General features: G+C 43.5%; 1 protein-coding gene across 1 annotated transcript in view; it reads left to right on the top strand.

Moving 5' to 3' along the window:
• SLC1A3 (solute carrier family 1 member 3) overlaps positions 1-21,541 on the top strand; it is an 83,956-nt gene that overhangs the window by 9,713 nt on the left and 52,702 nt on the right. The window contains exon 3 of the mRNA XM_002713973.5: positions 13,031-13,168. Within this exon, the coding sequence (XP_002714019.2) occupies positions 13,031-13,168 (138 nt within the window). The remainder of the gene's footprint in view (positions 1-13,030; positions 13,169-21,541) is intronic.

The raw sequence follows: 21,541 nt of genomic DNA on the forward strand, positions 1-21,541 counted from the left end.
CCCAGCTGCTGCCGGTATTTGGGGAATGAACGTGTCCAAGCCACGCAGCCTTCAATGATTTCCTTACATGCTTGGCAAGTAAAGTATTTATATAAACTAAGTCCTTCATCTTTCACTTACATGGCATGGCATTGGGCTGGAATATGCTCCAACTGGATGATGCAGATCGACCAGAAAACAAGGCCTGGGGATCTGGAGAGAATGATGGTCAGGAGTGGAGAAGACAATCAGTTGGAGTGTGGCTTGTATTTCCTTGTCTACAGAAAAGGGCCAAGCCAGTTGTTGGAAGAGAGTTAATAGTTGTAAAGGACTTTGAAAGGCAGAAATGAAAGCCTCAGAGTAAGTGATACCATCATTATTTGTCCCTTTCCTATCTGGCCAGAACCAGAAAGCGGTCCCCAGGCGGCTGTTCTCACAATACAGACTGCTCAATGGAGGGAGTGCCCGAGAGGAGAAGCCAGTTTCGGGAAAATAAGGAGTATTTTCACATAAGTACAAATAAGCACTATTGTAATACACTCAATGGTGCAGGTTTTGTGCGTTCCACCTGGGACCAGTCTGAGGGGTCACCACTTCTTTGGTTTCTCCTTTGCTCCCCTGTCCTGTGTCTGCTGCTCATTTACTGCCGCCCCAGCAGAGTGGGCACAGGTGCAATGAAGCCTGCAGGGACCTTGGGAGAAATGCTTGTTTACGAGAGCGTTGGTTAAGCCGGGGGTAGGAGGCTTGAAGTTGTGCTAAGATTATCACTGGCTTTTATTTTGCTTTGCTTTTCTTCTTGTTAATTAAGATAGCAATAAAACTGAGCAGACAGCTTCAAATTTCTTTCTGTAGCTAATCAAATAAGCAAGATAATTATCTGCAATAACAATCCCTCCCATTTTTGCAATGTTACAGTTTACGGAGTGCTTTCCCGTTGCACTCTCTGTAGCAACGTAAATCCAGGGTCAGTCCACCACCCTGATTCTCTTCTGGAATGCGGCTGAGAAAGCTTTGTGAGTCCAAATGTCCTGGTTATAGGCTCGCCTCTGCCATCAACTAACTTGCTTTATGATTTAAGGGAAACCTCTGAACCTCTTATTTCCTTGTCTATAAAGTTTGGACTAATGTCTGCTTCCAACTCCAAAATTCTATAATTTGCCGCCTTCTGCAGTCTCAGAATATGTTACCTATGATACCCAAGTCTTTGCTTTATAATCTCTGACACTGTATCATTGTGAGAACCAGATTTTTCTGACTAATAACTCCCAAGTCTTTGCAGCTGATCTCTCCATTCTAACAAGCCTTCCCTCCCCTTGTCTACCCAAGGGTTGTCAAGTCGCCAGCTCTGGGTCTGATGACCAATGTTTCCTAACCAGTGTTTGAGGACCCACATGGACTGTGTTTCCGCAGAAGCCACTTCTGCCCATCTTTCATAGATCAGAGAAGGAAAACACGTTCTGCTCCAGAGTGAACAAGACTGGGAAGAGCCTACGCTGTTTAGAGCTACCTGAACAGAGTTCATGCACCTTCTTTTCCAAGATGTACATTTTAGGTGTTAGAGTCCTTGATGTTTTGGGGACATTGAGATCCTGTTTATCAGGTGTTTGGTCTGGCAAACAAATGCTCTTTCTCATTATTGTGAGGTGGGAAACACAGAACACTTTGGGACACCAAGTTTAGCCATTGAACTCGTGGGTATGATAATGAGTTTTATGTATGCTTCAGTGTTGTGAAAATCACCTAGAGTATATTCCCTAAGCCAAGAATACTCACATCATTGTGCCCAAAGAGAGATGCCTAAGGAGCTTGGCATTTGGCCTTGTGGTTAAGATGCCCACTTCAGTGAACCTGGGTTAGATTCTTGGCTCCAACTTCCTGTTAATGCAGTCTTGGGGAGGTAGCAGGTGATGGCTCCATTAACTGGCCTTCTGCCACCTACATGGAAGACCTAGATTGAATTCCCAGCTCCCAGGTTTGGCTCCAGCCAAGTCCTGGCTGTTGTGGGTATTTGAGAAATGCACTAGCAGATAGGAGCTTTCTCTGTGTGTCTTTCTCTGCCTCTCAGATAATTTTTATTTTAAAAAGAGAGATACTTACGAGGCTTGGAAACCAAGAAGGGAAAGAAAAGTCCCAAAAGGCTCAGAGAAAGCAACATGGGTCCTGAAAGAGAGAAGGGCGGGCACTCCCTTTTATCCTTGTGCCAAAGATTTGAAGGCCAATTTAGGAGCAATGAGTTGAAAGGCACCATCGGGGTTTGAATTTCAAGGCTGAATTCCAGCCTCCACAGAGGGCAACTCCATTCTTCTGGTCCCAAAGAGACTTCTCCAGTTTTCCAACAATAGTTCCAGGCCACACACTGCTACTTCTTCCCAGAGAGATGACAACAGACTGTTAGCCAGAGACTCTTCATTCAGAACTTTGTAACGCGAGGGTCATTCATTCCAAATCAGAGTGCAGATGGACAGTGACTACCCTTCCCACCCTGAGAAGGTGGCCCCTGATTTTAGAAACATTGGTTTGCTTGAAGTTCCACCTTTAAAGCAAGACAACCACAGGGGCTTGGCTTGAAACGTGCTGACATCTTTGTTGATGCATGGGGAGATAAAGGCGTCAGGGAGGAATTGAGTCTCTTAAGGGACTGCCTATGACCAAAGTCGTCTTTCTGGTTCTTTGTGTGCCCTTAGATATCCTTTAAGGCAAATGAAGTGGTATTGATAGCAAAGCTGAGATTCAGTAAGCTTCCCAGGGCTTTGTTCTGGTATTGTAGTGCTTTGCCCAGGATGGTGGGTGAGCGAAGAGAAGGCACTTTTGCCAAGTGGCTTACAGTGTGGGTTTTGGGTTTTGGTATACTTGGAATTCCAAGGCCTCATTGGTTGGAGCAGTTCAGAAGCCTATAATAATGGAATTTAGAGTTTTTCAGATTCACTTCCTTATCTGCAAAAACCAGGAGCCCTGTGATCAGAAAGGGATCCAGTCTCTGTAAATCCAGGCACAGCAAGCCAGTTTCCTGTCCAAATGGAAGTACACTTGCTGTTGAAGCAAACTAAAGCAGGATTGAGAAGCCAACCCAGACCTGAAATGACTTTTCAGGAAGATCCAGGCATCTGGCAGACATGGTACCTAATAGAATTCAGTCAGATTTAAAAAAAAGAACCTCATGGATCTTCTTCTGATTGTTTTATTTATGCAATAAATAATTCGCATAGTTCAAAATTAAAAAGTTCGGAAGAAGCAAAAGGAAAGTATCCCACCTGTCTTTGTCCCCCAGATGTCAGTTTACCTCGCCATCCTTGTCTTAAGTGACTTTATATATTTATTTTTACACTCATAAATTAATCTTTCTGTCTTTTTCTTACACAAATAGCACAATGCATAGTCTGCTTCCCACGCTGCTTTCTTCCTTCTGTTACAATATGCCTTTTAAGCATATAAAGGAGTTTCTCAGTCTCTTGTGGCTGCATTATATAAGGCTACCATGATTTATTTAATTTAAGGAATTGCCAATTGATAGACACTGAGGCTATTTCCAATTTTTAAATATTATTTCAGAAACAGTATAATGAATAATCTTGTATAAAGTTACCTCACCCAGGTAACGCATACAACCCTAGTTGTAACATTTGAGGTTGGACTTGGGTCTGTATCTGCACTCTACTTGGTTACCAGTCACCAGGGCCATTCAGGGCTCCGCTGGTGGAGCAAGCCAGGAGTAGGTATTTCCCACCTCCAGCAGCAGGAAATACCAGTGGACAAAAGGGTGAAGCAGGCCAGAGCCCAAATCTCTGAAGGCTGTTGGAGCAGGGAGTGGGGGAGAGTTGGGAGAGTACCTGCAAACCCGATAGCTTCTCACCAGAAAATGCCCGGAAGTTTGGGCTGAAAGAAAAGACCAGGGGCTGGCAGGACTCTGGAGCAGGTAAATTCACCGTTATGCCCTTTCCCTCTTCGAAAACTAACCTAAAGGAACACGTTGTCCACTAGCTTTGCCAGACGGCTGTGATACAAACCCATGACTTCTCCAAATTGGGCCAGACCTGAAATAGAAACCTTCATTCTATCCCTTTATGATTATTTATTGCACACCTTCCATAAAAGTGCTAATGAACAAAATTGATAGTTTCTCACTCATTGAATGCTTTCTTGTACATTTTTAAGGAGTCTAAACTTTATTGGAAGAAACGATGAACGTAGGAAGCAGCTAAGATGTATAATGCTTTTGGTTTGCTTGGTTTTTTAAATTTATTTTCATTTTATTTGAAAGGTAGAGACACAGGAGTGAGACCTCAGTCCTACATCTGCTGGTTTACTTCCCAAGTGCCCACAACAGCCAGAGGTGGGCCAGGCTGAAGCCAGAAGCCTGCACTCTGGTTCTCCTAGATGGGTGACAGGGACCTAAGGACCTGAGTCCTCATTTGCTGCTCCCCAGAGTTTGCATTACAGGAGGAGGCAGGGCTTGAAACAGGCACACGGGCACTCCAGTATGGGATGCTGACATCCCAAGTATAACCACTGCAACAAATGCCCAGCCCTACCTGGTTCTCTTAAACTCGGCACATTTTACTGAGACTTAAAATTCAAGATGATTTTATATGCTGCCTATTCTGATCTCTCCCATCTTGCCTCTGACAAAGACAAAAGAGGCCGGAAGAGATGACATGATTTCAAGATAAGGGAATAGGCAGAAACCCCATTCTGCTATGGAACTGACTAAAATATAACCTTGGCCAGTTGGCTGATTCTTTCTAAACTGTAATTTTTTAAGATTTATTTTATTTATTTGAAGGGCAGAGTTAGAGGGAGCGAGAGAGGTGTCTTCCATCTGCTTGTTCAGCCCGCAAATGGGCACAACAGTCAAAACCAGGAGCCAGTAGCTTCATCCAGGTCTCCCATGTGGTTACAAGTCCTTAGGTCATCTTCTGGTCCTTCCCCAGGCAGCCAGGACAAAAAATAGTGCCCATATGGGAATCTCCTAGACTGTAATCTCTTGATTAATGAGAACGTGATATTAAATCCTATGGGTTTGATGTGAAAAATCATTTACATAAAGAATATTTTAGCCTAATTTACTGACAGATTCGGGACCAGAGCCCTCGTCTCTCTCATGATCTTTATATACCATCACGCTTACACTCTCACTCAAAAAAACCTACCTGGTGAGAATTGGGGATCAGGAGCTATCTTTCTTTTTGTGAATCTAGAAACGCATTACATGAAAAATGGTGCAGTCAAGATCCAGTTGCCCAGATCATGAGAGAGAAGTCATAAAATGAGTAAGAGGAGATGTCCCCTGGGGTAGGCGCCTGAGTTAACAGAGTAGACTGGGGAATGAGACTAACTGGGAAGCACAGAGTGAAGAGGCATCTGCATTCAGGATGTGTGTTCAACACCAGCTGGGGCCAGGCTCTAGTAGATACTGGCTGTCTAACAGGGAATGAGTTGTGCTGTTTGTTCCATATATCTAGTACCTACTGCGCGCCAGGAACTGTTTCAGGGCAGATACATCACTGAACAAAATTGCTTTAAAAAAATCCTGATCATGTAGAGTGTATGTTTTTGTAAAAGGAGACAATAAACAAGTATAATACAGTGGAAAATTGTGTTTTGGAAGGTGATAAGAGCTGTTGAAACAAAGCTGGCTAAGGCAGAAGAAAGTTCAGGGTAGGCCTTATTAAGAAGGTGATCTGGATTAGCTTCCTGCCAATGTGTTTAGGAAGGCACAGCAGGATGGCCCAAGTACTTTGATCCCTGTACCCATGTGTGAGACCCAGAAAAAGCTCCTGGCTCCTTGCTTCAGTCTGGTCCGGCCCCGGCTGTTGTGGCCATTTGGGGAGTGAACCAGCGGATAGATGATCTCTAACTCTGCCTTTCAAATAAAAATCTTAAAAAATATATAGAAAAAACAGTTGAAGCACAGGAGACAAAGCACTTATCCAGGGTCACAAGAAGACTTAAACAGGGCCAGGACTAGAATTGCGCATCATTCATTCACCAAATACCTATAGAGCATCTTCACTGTGAGTGTATTTACACCACACCAGAAGCAGCTTTGCATGTGCAATAGACTCCTGACTTCCACATGTATCTCATTTGTCAAGTTGAGTGCAGCTTGGGATTGCTTCTAACCAGTAGTCTGGCAAAGTTGATGGGACGGCGCTCCTGTGAGGATGTTACCTTGTACCTCTCTGATTGTTGTTTCTTAGAGGCGAATTAGTATGATTTTTCTTGGTTTGTTTCCCTACATAAATGAAAAGATCCTCATTGGGAAACAGTAGCATTTTGTTACATAAAACCAACGGTGTGCTATCAACAACCCTTTTTAGAGCTATTATTTTCCTTGTGCTGGCTCTCGTACAAGTGGTCTGCTGGCTGGAGCTCTTGAGACCCAGCTCTTTCTGGGTAGGAGTTGGAATGGCCTCTGGCTGCTTTGACTACAGATGCTCGTTGGCTCACCTTGGTGGGTACTTGGTGGTTTCCTTATGTTTGGCTTCACAGTGTGAGGCTGTCCTCTTGAGATATGCCTCTGTTACGTGTAGATTTTCTTCCAGCATCTGCACTCCTGTGGAATACTGCCTCATTTTTAGAGGATCCTGGATGGTGAGTGATAATTCTAGGAGGCTTTGATCTACCAACATGGTTATAACAGATTTTGTAGATAAAGAGGAATGACAGCTAAATTTTACTATTTCAAATTCCAACATTTGCAAATGTTAAGTTGGATGACTTGGTCTAAATTTTACTTCAAATTATGCCACATACTTTCGCTTTTGACTATTTTCTGGCATCTTAATGTTTTCATTAATTTTTATCAGGTTAAATATGAACCAAATACCTAAAATAGGTCTTTAGCTTTTAACTTGTGTTTTTGGCCTTACAAAGCAAGCCAGAGATATATTCTTTCTGAGGCTCTGTGTACAGTACACTGTGTCTTGGTTTAGAAAGCGAGATGATATTTAATCTTCCAAAGAAGTGTTTGTTGGAGTCCCCAGGGGAACCAACCCCTGCGTGACTCCCTTCTTGAGCCCTTTTCACACTGGAAGAGAGCAAGTATTTAAACAAAAACGCATCTTTGTTCAAAGCATTCGACCAGCAGTTAATTTTGATCACCTGGAGACATCTTAACAGAAATGTCCCTAGATGCTGAAACTTGGCTAAAACACTAAAGCAGGAATGCTGTAAGATTATGGACTGAGAGAGAACCATCTGAATATCACTCATGACATTCACCTGTCACCAAGATGCCAACTCTGGTAAAATAATAAATCCTGCTGGGAGGGTTTTCTGATTTTTAGTGTTTTGCAGAGCTCTCAATATTAGATGATCAGCAGATCTTTGGCACTGAAGATCTCGGGGCCAGAAAGCTTTTGATGAGCTCTGGGGCCGTCAGTCAGTGTACTTCCAATAAGTGCCCGCTCGTAGGTGGGAAGGGCAGAGAGGGCTCGCGGAAGTCTGAGAATGTATTTTGGGGAAGGCTGTTTCCAGGCTGGGCTAGAATGCCATCAGCAACCTGAACTGCTTACCCAAAAAGCAGTTTTTGCATTAGAGCTTTTGCCCTCGATTCGATGCTGGTAGCTGGCTGACCCCATCGCTGACCTCACCTCCAACACTGCTGGTCAGAGCAGAAAGCTGAAGAAAAATGTTTTTTGTTGATTCATTCAGCACATGGGTTGGAAAAAGCTAGATTTTGACCTCATTAAGCAAAACCAACAAAACCTTTCCCCAGCTTAAGTTCTAGATTTCGTTAACCTAACTCAAAACAAAATGAAAAGGTAGACAAAATAGTGTGTGCTGCCCGAGGCTCCATGAATTCATAGTGTTTTGACAACCAAGAGGCTGTGAGCTCAGGGGAGGGGGTGAGAAGTCTGGACTCTGCTGCGCAGCCCGGGTGTTAGGTCCACCTCAGCCACTCACCATGGCCCAGGGCAAGCAGCTGGCTCCTTTCAAAGCCTCCTGGGGCCCCCCTCCGCGCCGGCTCTACGGTTTCGGAAATTTACTTACCCACAGAATGACTCTAATTCTTCATCTATGAGGTGTGGATAACTACAGCCCAAGTAGATCTGAGGACTTGTCAACTACCATGCACTCCATGGCTGTATTGAGAACCCTGAACCATGTGCTCATTCAATGCTCTTCCCACATCTGTCACTGGTGATTTTCAATGATTAAACTGTGCAGCAGAGGGAAAATACAGGCTATTTAAAATAAACTGTGTACGTTTAGTTAAATCATTCCATAAATGTGGAATTGGTGTAGCCATTTTAAACAGTGACCTAATGATAATATTTTGACTTCAACAAGTAAGAAGACCTGTGAAGGGTTCCAAGATGTTCTGGGTGCCTCCAAGGCTTCTCTAAGAGCTCCAAGGTTATTACACAAGGATATGTACAAGGTAGGAGTTAGTGATGCTGAAGACGCGGGACCTAAGCTCATGTGAGAACCTTCCTTGGACCCAGGCTACAAGGATGTGTTTGTGTTTGAGACATTAAAAGTATGATAGAAAGATCACTGGGTTTTGTTCATAATTGCCCACATCAGCCACTAATTATCTCTGACACAATATTGGCAGGTACAGTGGTTAGTCGCTGCTTAAGATACCTGCATTCCATTTCAGAGTGCCAGGTTTGAGGCGTGGCTACTCTGCTTCTGATCCAGCTTCCTGCCAATGCACTTGGGAGGCAGAAGATGATGTCTCACGTACTATAGTTTCTGTCACCCATGTGGGAGACCTGGATAGAGTTTCTGGATTCTGGTTTAGGCCTGACCCAGCTCTGGCTATTCTGGGCATTTGGGGAATGAACCAGAGGATAGAATCTCTCTCTCTCATATTTTACCTTTCAAGTAGATAAAAATAAGTAAACATTTAAAAAGAGAAGAAATCACTGCCTCTTAAGACTGCCTCGCTTGACCACCCAGCTGTTAACAACAGTTGGGTTAGATAACTAGGGGATTCCAATTCAATCCCATCAAGGTGGCATGTGCCAATGCCATCTCACTATTCCAAGTGATCAATTTCAGTTCACAATTGATCATAATGAAAGGACTAAGAGTCAAAGGGAGCACATAAACAAGTCTAGTACCTGCTAACACTAACCGATAGAATAAATAAAGGGGAGAGTGATCCAACATGGGAAGTGAGATACTCAGCAGACTCATAGAATGGCAGATGTCCTAAATAGCACTCTGGCCTCAGAATCAGCCCTAAAGGCACTTGGATCTGGCTGAAAAGCCCATGAGAGTATTTCAGGCATGGAAAGCCAAGACACTCTGGCAAAAAGATCTCTGTGAGTGAGATCCCAGTGGAAAGAACAGGTCTTCAAAGAGGGAGGTGCCTTTCTCTGAAGGGAGGAGAGAACCTCCACTTTGACTATGACCGTGTCTAAACAAGATAAGAGTCGGAGAACTCAAGGGGCTTCCATAGCCTTGGAAACTCATGACTGGAGCATAGGGAGATTACTGATGCCATAAACAGGAGTGTCAATTTGTAAAGTCAACAACAGGAGTCACTGTGCACTTACTCCTCATGTAGGATCTCTGTCCTTAATGTGCTGTACACTGAGGCTTAATGCTATAACGAGTACTCAAACAGTATATTTCACTTTGTGTTTCTATGGGGGTGCAAACGATTGAAATCTTTACTTAATGTACACTAAACTGATCTTCTGTAAAAAAAAAGAAAGAAATTATCAATTCCCAACTTGACTCTCACTGGGATTAAACATGACAATAGGTCTGATCTGATTTCATCATCATTTAAAAAAAATCATCTATTATTTTTCACTTTATGTTTCTGTGTGGGAGCAAACTGTTGAAATCCTTACTTAAGGTATACTAAGCTGATCTTCTGTATATTAAGATAATTGAAAATGAATCTTGATGTGAATGGAAGGGGAGAGGGAGTGGGAAAGGGGAGGGTTGTGGGTGGGAGGGATGGTATGGGGGGGGAAGCCATTGTAACCCATGAGTCGTACTTTGGAAATTTATATTCATTAAATAAAAGATAAAAATAAAAATAAAAAAAAATAAAAAAAAACAGTTGGGTTAGATAACTATTTGGCGGTTGGAGCATTTACAGACTATTTTTCACACATTGCCCAGAATCCATTTACTAAGTTGGCTTACTTTCCCCTCTTAACTGAAATGAAAATTGTTCACAATAAGTAAATGCAGATTTAATGGACAAGAGGAGAGAAGGCAGTAGACACCCAAGAAGAAAGAGTTAGTGTAGCTGTACAGAGGAGTAGAATCAGCGTTGGCACAAGCAGACTTTGGGAGATGAGAGACCAAGTGCATTAGGTAATTTCTTCCTTTATCCACACTAGTTTATCTCTTGTTCTAGGACCTATGTCATTAGTAGAAAAGCCAATTCTATCAGTCATTTGTAAGTCATATAGTAAATAGATATTTTGGACTAACCAGCATTCTACATACTCTCAGTGTTGTTTGCAAGTAAATGCATTTTTAAATGTCTATTTTCATTTATTTGAATGGCAGAGAAAGATCTACCATCTACAGGTTCATTCCCTAAATGCCTACAACAGCTGGGGCTAGCCCAGTCCAAAGCCAGCAACTCAATCCTGGTCTCCTACATGGATGACAGAAACTCAAGTACGTCTGCTGCCTCCCATTGTGCACATTAGCAGGGAGCTGAATTGGAAGCAGAGACGAACTTGAAGTCAGGTACTCTAAAAATGCGGTGGCTTAACCTGCTGCACCACAATGCCTGCCCCAGTAAACACATCACATTCTTAATAACAAACAGCCAATTGAGAATAAACTTGTAAAAGCAACACTAGTTTTAAATTGCTATTTGGGAATACCTAACAACTTGATATGTTCAGGTTCCAGATAGCGAAAATGAACTTCCTGTGTTTACTGTGCACATTTTTGTAGTAAATTTAATAATGGGAAATGTTTAAATGTATCTAAGTAAAATCCAAAAACACGTACTTTCAGTAAAATTGCATTTGATTGGAAGTAAAGTACATTATTTATCAAACATTTAACTTGTTATCAATTCCTGTGTTATGGATGCTGCTGTGTTGAATCACTCATGTTGAAAATCAGTATTAAATATAAGCCTTATCCAAAGTAAGGAAAATTCAAGGTTGGGTATTTTTAGAGAAAGCAAGCAAAGACTCAAGAAAAAGGAATTAGGCCTGCGCCGTGGCTCACTAGGCTAATCCTCCGCCTTGCGGCGCTGGCACACTGGGTTCTAGTCCCGGTCGGGGCACTGGATTCTGTCCTGGTTGCCCCTCTTCCAGGCCAGCTCTCTGCTATGGCCCGGGAGTGCAGTGGAGGATGGCCCAAGTGCTTGGGCCCTGCACCCCATGGGAGACGAGAAGCACCTGGCTCCTGCCATCAGATCAGCGCGGTGCGCCGGCCAAGGCATTAGAGAGTGAACCAACGGCAAAGGAAGACCTTTCTCTCTGTCTTTCTCTCTCTCACTGTCCACTCTGCCTGTCAAAAAAAAAAAAAAAAAAAAAAGTCAGTGAGCAGTAGCTATTTGCTATGTATTTAAGTGGTAAAGCCATTATGGGCAAAATTTTTGCCTCCCATTCTTTCTTTTCCAGATCTACTTTTCTCTCTTGAGCATATTACTTCTACCTTGAGGGGAAAAAAATCAGTATTTCCCTGAAGGCTCTGAGGTCTTGACCAGTTGGACTTTCTAGTTAGAGACTCAGATTCACTTTAGAGTGTCACAGTATGCAGGTACTTCCAAAACATTATGGATAAAATGGAATTAATAAAAATAAAATAAATATAAATTTAAAAGTTAAGGTTTTTTGGTGCAGAAAAATGGAAATCCATGCATGGTTTTTCATAATACTCATTATCCATGAACTTCTTGAAGACCCCACATTTATAGTCCCAAAACACAAAAACCCTTCATGGATTTCTGAGACCCAAGAATTGAAATTTAAGCTGTAGTGGCAATGAAATTAGCTTTGTGTCCTATTTCATAAAAGGAAAAAGCCCATTTCATAAGAAGTTATTTCAATTTCTACAAAGGGTGGCTTGTTTTCTCTGGAAAAATATGTCTACCTTCTGTACTTCCCTCCTCCATCTCTAGCTCTAGTTACCTGAGTACTGGGCATTTTCTCTGTACCTTCCATGGGATATTTTTTTTTTCTTTTCATGAAATCACATTTTAGAAATAATAGGGCAAACTTTTGAAAATATTGACACAATCGGAATAAGTAAACTTGGAACTAGGAAAATTTAGAGGAGAGGGAATCCAGTCAATAACCTTTTTTAATATCAGGTGCCAAGCACAATTAGATTGACATATAAAATTATTCTGAATATATATTTCAAAGTTTCAGGAACAGAGGGAAAATTAAGGAGAAAATTGTTTTCTCTTTCCTCTATTTCCCCCAGGTTTTCAGGGGAAGCTTTTGGGAGAAAAATCTCTGCTCATTTTGGAGTCTTCTCTTGCCAGCAACTAACAAGTCTGTACAATATGTTGCCAAGGCAATGTCAAGACCGTGTAGACGGGGTGAGAAAATGTGGTGTGCAGACAGGGAGATGATGAAAATGGATTAACAATGTGAACAAGAGGGTTTTTTTTTTTCTAATTGGAATGAGACTAACATCACGCTAGCCTTTATAATGGTATGCTAGCAGTTCTAACATCAGCTGTTATGAGGGAATTTATTATAATAAGGCCTTCCTCCCTCCCACATCACCTTGTTCATGAGTGATTTGTTTAATTTTGTCCAGTTCTTGGCAACTCTGTGTACTGAGCCATATCAAAATGAGTATCCCTACATTCAAGTTGCACGAAGAAGTTTTTCATTTGCTCCAACCAGAAACGTTTTTCTATGAGTTTGAATTGGAACTGTGGACTCAGCCAGGTCTTTCCAGATAATGACTGCAGAGATAAATGCACCCCTTGAGCCCAAAGCTATACAAATATTTGCTGCTTGAATAAATTTGCTCTTGTCAGACATGAACAGCCACCAGCTAAACACTTATTTATCTAAGACTGTTGCTTCGATTTCTAAAAAAAAAAAAAAAAAACTGAATTTATCTTCCTTCCTTCTTCTCACACCTTCAGGTACAATCCTTGGATTTACCCTCCGACCGTACAAAATGAGCTATCGGGAGGTGAAGTACTTCTCCTTTCCCGGGGAGCTTCTGATGCGGATGTTGCAGATGCTGGTCTTGCCGCTTATCATCTCCAGTCTTGTCACAGGTACCCCATGCGGTTGTTTGGACAGTGTGCTTATTGCAAAAGATTGCTTAGAAAAGTTGAATGCTTTACTTTTTCTGCTGGATGCATGCTCTGTTCTAGACAAAAAAAATTAATGTCCCTTGAAAATGACGGAAAGGAGGCTTTAGTAATGCATGAATGATTATAACGCTCGTGTTTTACCAATCACAAGAGGAAATGGATTTAAACAGCCATATAATCTGGTCTGCCTCACCATGAAAGAGGTGCCCCGCTAAACACCACACAACCAGCCTTCTCTGACCACAGCGATATAGTTGACAATAGCGTACAACAGGTCTGTTTTCTCACCCTCTTATCCCACCCAGATAACATCTGGTTGGACAGCCTATTAGCTATTGATGCAAGAATGCTTGTTCTCAGAGCCACCAGGACTTGAGCGGGAGCCTTCCTGGAAGCCTCATCAAGAGGTAATGCCCACAACACACTCACCAACTCTGCTGCCACCAACACTGAGCTTTTCCGGGTGCACCCGCATGATTCCGTTTCCTTCTCCAGTTGCCCCCCAACCCTGTTGCCTCTTATGCTGGTGGGAGAAGGGGGAGGGGCGGGGGATTTTCCAATCTGGATATTTTGTCAATCGACACTTAGATGTTTAACAAGCAGAAGCTTGGCAGGTCAGGATTCTACTTTCTATGTCAGTAAGATGTCCATTTATCCCTGCATGGCAAAAAAAAAAAAAAAAAAAAAAAAGTGATTTGCATTTGCATATGTGATTGGTGAACACCAATGGAGCCAAGAAGTTGCAGAAAAATGTTCCCATACTTTCCTTTCTGCCTACTCTTCTGTTTTCCCACAGCACATCTCTGACTTGGAGAAGGACTTTCCATAGACAGTGCCCCAGAAGGATGGTTTCTGGGTTTGTAGCTAAAGCCCAGAACTCAGGTACTACTGACCCTGCTCCCTTCTGTGTTGGCTCACCCACATCCGCTGCGGCAGACCATTCTGCCTCCAAGTGAGCTGGCTCTGAGCATCTCTCTGTCTTCCAGGGAGTTCTCAAGGATCTTGATAATCTTTCAAAATCTCTGTGGAATGAGAATTTCATAGTACAACTTAGAAGTCATGGGGTAACGTTCTGGCTACTACTTGCCTCGGAGGGCTGGCCGTTACTTGGATAAGAACTGTGTCAGCTTTTTCCTCAGTGCCTTGTAGATTCCTGCTGGCTCTCACTTGTCCAGGGCCTGAAACAAGTGGTTGCATGTACGTGTGCTCCCTTTGGAGAACGAACTGCCCATAAAACACTCACGTGGACCTGTTGATTTGGATTACTTGTTTGTGCATCTAGGCTGTTCTATTGCTGACTAGGAGTAGGCACAGTAGCCACAGTTCTTACTACAGAAGTTGTATTAAATACTGACATGAGGGTACATTCTCATTTTCTTATTCATTTTTCTGGGAAACCAGGTCTTTGCAGGAAGCACTTCTAGGATAAAACTGATATCCACCATTTATTTGGGGTAAGGCATTTCAAATAAAAACCTACTATCTTCCTGAATACAGTCAGAGAGGTCCTGGACCCATGTACATGGTCTCTTCACAAGTAGAACTAATGTTTAGAGGATTTACTTCCTTGTACTTGTGCTGAACCTAATATGTTATTCTTTAGAAGAGGAAAGAAAAAGTGTTACTTCCCCTTAATAGAGTACCAGTGGACAGCTAGTTCCTTGAAGTAGAATTTCTTCATGTTTTTAATACTTAATCATCAACTTTATTGAAGGAATAAGAGCTTTGGTTGGAAACTTTGCAGAAAAAATGACTATGATACAATCTCCTTACATAGTTAAAAAGGGATTTTGGAGCAAACCTTAGAGAAATGCTCAGCATTCCTAATATTGTTAAAACAAAAGGAATTATAAGCTTCAGACAATCAATATAAAATGAACTATTAAAATGCAACTTAATTGCAAGTTGGAGTGCTGCCAGGTGGGACCATTAAGAAATCTCAGCTCTTGTCCAGGACTATGTTAAGACAAGGAGCCCGAGGGGCATAGTTTAGTCTGCCAAGAATCTTTTTAAGGTGTTAGCCTCTACAGTGTAATTTCCAAGCTACATAGTAATTTAGATACTTAGGATCAGTTAGAGTGAATGATTGATTCAAGAAGAATTTCCTTCCTGGTTTTCAATACAGTGATCTTAAACCAAAGGGCAGGGGATGCAACCCAGGGGGAATGGGGGGTGGGGGGGGCTTCTGAAAATTACCCTGGAGGATTCCCAGGTGTGTTGGGCCATGTCATTGGACAATATGTTGCTTAGGTGGGGAAGAAACTCGGACTCCCTTATTTTAGAAGAGAAAAGCAATTTCAGATGTGTCCAGTGGTCAAGCACATGATGTGTGAATATTCATAAAGCTGTCCTTCCTGGTAATTTTTGTCTTTCTACTTTGATGGAGTCATGGCTACAGAGAACTATTTCTTTTCAACAAGAGAAGTAACGGGGACAAGTGGGATGATAAATGGAGATTAATCCTCGACTGCAAAATAATGGGGGAAGAGGGAAGGCAAGGAGACAACTGGGGCCCGGAGAGTGTGAGGTTCTTCAGCTCCAGCCAGTTGTTGCCGTGTGTCAACAGGGCCAGGTCTTCCTGTTTGCCAAGAGAATCCAGGAATCCGAATTTTTCAAAGAACCTTTAGATTTTTAAATGTTGATCCAATTCACAAAATACCACAAGCCAAGCCAAGCGCGTCTGCAGGTCTGATCCTCTCCTTGAGCCACCAATATCAGAATTCGGGTTTTAATGTCAATGCTAGCAATAATAAGCAATGCACTGCTAAACTCATGCACCCAGCCTGCTCTCACTGGATTTCAGTTGTTGCTTAACTCAACCATAGGCTGTCCCATGCCAAAGCTAATAACATAATAGTGTCGTGTTTATTACTAGCTAATAACATAATGGTGTCATGTTTATTACTAGCTAAAAAATAGCTATTGGAACGCCTCTCCTCTCCATCTTCTGGGTTATAACTACATTGTCCAGTAGCTGCCCTGATCTTTTCAGCACCTGACTGGGACACCAGACTAAGAATTCAGAGGTCATGCTTACATGGAAAGCATTCCCAGTGGGACAATGCTCCCAAGACTCAGTACTCCAATGTTCAAAATCCCCAGGCTCTGTGTAGATAGAAATTGAAATGCACTATATAATTCGCATTTCGTAGTCCAGGCACTTTGTCTTGAAAGATTCTAGGAAATATTCTATATATTTAATTGTACTAAAGGTACATTTTATACTTGAAATATGTGTGTTTGTGAGTTGTCAATCTAATGTCCCCATAAGCCACAGTCTCCTTCTCCTGAATCTGAAATTCCAATCTTTTCAAACATCTTTGATGTGTACTAACATTCCAGAAACTGCCTGAGAGAAGCTGGGAGAAAGCCCACTGGCTAGATTTTTTACTCAGGTACCTACTTTTTTGAACAAGAAGAATATGTCTGTGCCAACATACCACACAATAAAATAGAGTTGGCAACGATTTCTATTGACTTGGTCAAGAGAGGCCGCCAAAGTAGATATTTCATGCCAGAAGTATGAGTTGGTTTGGCTGGCTCACCCTGACTAAAATCACTGGTAATAATTAAGTGCCATATCTAGTTGTGCTGTGTGGGCATACCTACCAGCTCCTCCCTGCACATCTTCTTGGCCACCTAGAACTTTCTTCTATTCTCATTCTAAGTGTGCATTCCCTCAATCCCTCACCTGGAAAGACATGTCTGGTGTCACCCCCGTTCTCTGGAGGTGGGGAGCTTCTGACAGACAACTGTGGAGTTGGGCAAATCGCAAGTGGAAGAGGTGAGTCTGGGGTAGCAACAGCAGCGGCAAAAGCTGCAGCAGTGTTTGGGGCCCCTGGTCCAGCTCACGGAGGGAGGATTAGGAAATGAATGAAGTTTATCTTTCACATTCACTCAACTTAGTCATAGCTATTTATTGAGCTCTTTCAATGTCAGACACTGAACCCTAGACACTGGGAATACTTAAATGCAAAGCTACAGCCCCCCCTCCCCCCAGGAAGTTGTATGGGGACTACAGAGGAGAGAAATTCCCCACATCCCTCACCTTGTACAATATTTGGAAGTAAAGTCCCTTCCAGTTCCAACTAAAAGGGAAATAAGCCTGATTCTCTGCTGTCCCAACAAGAAAGAGAATTTCATGTTTAAGAACATTTTATCACAAATCTGATTTTTGGAGAGCCAGGACTGTTTATTCCAAAGAATTTTCTAACTTGGGTCCCATCCGTATTTTCATCTATGTAAAATTTTCTTTAAATCACTTTTCTTTCAATGCCTCAAGTCATTACTAAAAATGGAAATCTGCTTGTCTTGTGAAGAAAATAAACTTGTGCCGGAAATTTGAAATTGATACAATTGCCTAATAAAGGCTGAAAGCCTGAGACCAACACCCTACCCCTCACTTTCATGTTTTTTTTTTTTTTTTTTTTAAAGAGGGAAAATTAGCCAATATTAACACGGCTTTAAATGTATGTTTTCAAAATGAGACTTTGTCTTCCTTTAATCCAAAGAATTGAAAGAGAATTGAAGAGTGACACATGCTTTCATATGGTAACGTGGGGGAGCTCCGTAGGAGTTAGGAATAAATGAAGCTGGAAGAAGTTTTTTTGTAATTTCTGTGTAGCACTGCAGTAGAACTTCACCCCCTTACATGTCAATCCAGTATGCCCACTTTCCCATGATGCACCTGTGTCTCTCCTGGGACCAGGACAGAGGAGACACTATTATGGCCACGTGGGAGCTAAGCTCCATGTGGAGGTGCCACGAGCTTCCCACAGAGCCTTACACACACTAAACTCCACCATGTTTGTATATTCAAGTAGAGCATGACCCTGTATCTCATAAAAGGGGCTGACACACATGGGAACAGCCTTCCCTTTTGCTTTCTGGCTTCTGGACCTCGCTTATGAGCCCGTTCCTGGCTTCCTCCCATGGTCTCTCCTCATGGCCAACTCTCTCATGATGAGAATCCCTCTGTTTGGGGGTGCCCACACTCATGTGTGAATGGATATTCACTCCCTTTTAAGTAAATCCTACTCTCTATGCACTGTATTTATGCCTCCTCTTTGAATTCTTGGCTTTGTGAAGGCTAGAACTAGGAATCTAAATCAAGATCCATATGCCCGTAACAATGGAAGTAGTTTCATAGCACCAGAACCCTTGGACTTAGGTCGCCGTGGGAACCCATCCCTGTAGTGTCCCTTCCAAGTGATCCACCAGCTTCCTCCTGAACGTCACCAAGGACAGGAGATCCTTAGAACCCACCTGTCCTTGAAAAACTCTACCAAGTTTCTCTTCTACCCAAAATAATTTGAAAACAGAAATGGTTGTCTTACCTGATAACAAAAGTAAAAGCAGTAAATGTTACATCTCAAAATATGTCCTCTTTGGCATCTGAAAAATGACAGTTGCAAAAACAGCAAACTAAGTTTGTGTTGTAGTTGCATTTCCCACAAGAGAACAACAACAACAACAAAAAGACAATTCTTGGGCATGTGAAGAGTTGGTTACGGTCTTCCAGAAATGAGAACCAAATTCACTTAAGAGAAATTTAATATTTTAAGTTATTCATTGTCATGGCTCTGGGTCATAGCTGAGGCTTGTCTGAATACTCTGGGCACTTCAGGGTAAGAAAAGAGTTGTGGATTTCTCCTCTTCCTACTCCCTCACCGCACTGCATTGAAATTAGAAAGTATTTTGGGAGAGGAGGAGTTTGAACTTGCTTGAACTTCATTCTCAGCAAAAGGGAGGTGATAAGACTATCTGTATCATGGTGTGGTTGTGAGGATTTCTGCATGGCACAGAGTAGGTGCTCAGTTCGTGGTGGCTTTTGGGTGCAAGAGCAGCAGCAGGAGGCGCTGTCCTCTGGCAGTTTGCATTGTGCCAATGGAAGTTTTAGAGTAAGAAGATGGACTAGGGAAGGCTCCAGCTTCCGCAAGTCTCGTTTGTCTGTGATCCCTGCAGTGACTGCTTCTCTATGAAAGTCAATTGAAGAAACACTGAAGTTAATAGGAGCCGAGGAGGGTTCCTCCCTCACCACTGGAGGAGATTAGTTTCTGCCCTGCAGCATGGGATTCGATTACCGCATCACAGCTGCATAGTTCTAAATATTATCGTTGGTTATACAACTGCCCCGTCTTCCCTGAGGAACTCGGCCCCAGGTGTGGCACCCTGGAGTCCACAGGGCGGTGAATTCCACACGCCACTCACATGCTGTGAGCGGATACTTTGTGGCCGGCCATGACTTGAGGCCAACTGAACCTGTCTCGGCACTCAAACAGCCTCAGAACAAAGCAGCCATGAAGAAGCTCTGGCGCAGACCCTCTGCAGCCAATGGGCTGCTCACAGACAGGTGGGGAGGGGGCCTGAGCTGTGTGCCTTTCTGCACAGGGGGCTGGAGGGTATAGTGGGAGGAACCACTCGGTGGGGGGTGGGGGGCAGCTAAAGCTGTCACCTGGCTTTTTAGCATTATGTAGAAAGGAAATCAAAGAAATCGATTGCCACTTTGTTTTTCATGGATTTAGGTTTTGGTGAGATATGGGCAAAGTCACGTAAGCATAGCCATCCTGGAAAACGTCTTCCATTAACGACAACTTGTTGAGGTTGTGATGTGTCAGCTACATTTCAGGGATCTGAGGATAGCAAAATGGGGAAGACAAGGTTCTTGGCATGGGCACTTGGATGCCTGTATCCTGTATCCGAGTCCCTGGGTTTCAGTCCTGGCTCCTCTGCTGCCCATCCAGCTTCCTGCTAATGCACACCCTGGGAAGCAGCAGGAGACACCTCAAGAACTTGGTCTTTCCACGCATGTGGCCCTGTCCCACTGTTGCTCGTATCTGGGGGAGTGAACCAGGAGATGGAATCTCTTGCTAACTCTCTCAATCTCTCTCTCATATATGTGCTCTCTCTGTCACTCTGCCTTTCAAATAAGTGCAAATAAAATTCTAAAAAGATGAGGACCCTACTTGGGAAATACCCATGATTGCAATATCCAGGGTAATGGGATCACAGGTGGTAGGAGCCTCGTGGGGCACAAATTAGGCAAGGCACTATGGGACTGGTTCTTTCCCCTGCCTCTCCAGCATCCATGCTCTCCTGCCGGGAAGGCACCCACTAAGCCTGGAAGTAGAGGCCTTCTTCCTTCTGTACTGCCTTATTTTCCTCACATCTGAGTCTCACCATTAAATGCAATAAGAGCCGGAGATGAGGCCCTGTGAGTTTCCCAGCAAAGGTAACCCTAAGGAACATGGCTTCATGGATAGGAAGGCAGGAGAAAGGTGCTTGGTAGGAGTTCAACCACAGAAGCCATTCCTTTCAGAGGGTGGCCTGGGAGACTCCAGCCTGTCCAGGCTGTCACCATCTTGGACCCTAACAGGAATCTTCCCCACCAGCACCCCAGGAGGGGGCCATGAATTCCCGCCTGAACCTTGTGTTCTTGGCGTCTCCTGCCGAGCTGGGCGTCTACCTCCTAGAGGGTCCCCTTTGGTCCTCCCTGTGCCCTGTGGAGCCACGGAGGACGGCAGTTTTTCAGCTGGTATCAGGAGTGCACCTGGTAGTCTCGGGCACCTGAGCACAGCTAGGTTTCCGGGTTCCTCCCGTCCTGCGCCCCTCAGCCTTCCTCACCCTGGCTGCCTCCGCATGCCCCACTGTCTTCCTAAAACTGGTCCTGGTGCTCCGGGTATCCCGTAGCTGGGGAGGGAGGGACGGTGGCCTTTTGACATAGGCTGAGGTTGTGTCGGGCTATTTTACCAGCAGCAACAAACCATTGGCTTAGAGGAGTGAAGCTTGTGGTCAATGAAATTCCGCAGAATTCGGTGTTTGGGGAAAGATTTTTGTGGTGGAAATGGAACAGTTCTTCAGTGGAAAGATCGGAGGCCCCAGCGTGGGAGGCTACTTTGCAGAGGCCTTAGGCTGGGGCAGTTGGAGACTCTTAGCTGTTCACTTCAGCAGCCTCCAGCTAGCAGGTGGTGGTGGTGGTTGTGTTGCTTTATTGTTATTTAGCGGAGGGACAGAATGAGAAAGACAGAGAGCTCCCATCCACTGGTTCACTCCCCAAATGCCTACAATGGCCAGGGCTGGGAAGGACTAAAGCCAGGAGCTGGCAATGCAAACCAGGTCTCCTGTATGGGTGGCAGGGACCCAATTGTTTGAGTCATGATCACTGCCTCCCAGGATCTGCAATGGCAGGAAGCTGGAGTGAGGACAGAAGTGGGTGTCAAACCAGGTACTCCAGTGTGAGATGTGGCTGTCTTACTGCTAAGCCAACCTCCCACTCCCAGCCCACCGTTTTCATCAGTTCTTGCTTAGAGGATTTTTTTTTAAGTTAAAATGGAA

The sequence above is a fragment of the Oryctolagus cuniculus genome, chromosome 14, assembly GCF_964237555.1.
Source record: "Oryctolagus cuniculus chromosome 14, mOryCun1.1, whole genome shotgun sequence".
In the NCBI taxonomy this organism is placed as follows: Eukaryota; Metazoa; Chordata; class Mammalia; order Lagomorpha; family Leporidae; genus Oryctolagus; species Oryctolagus cuniculus.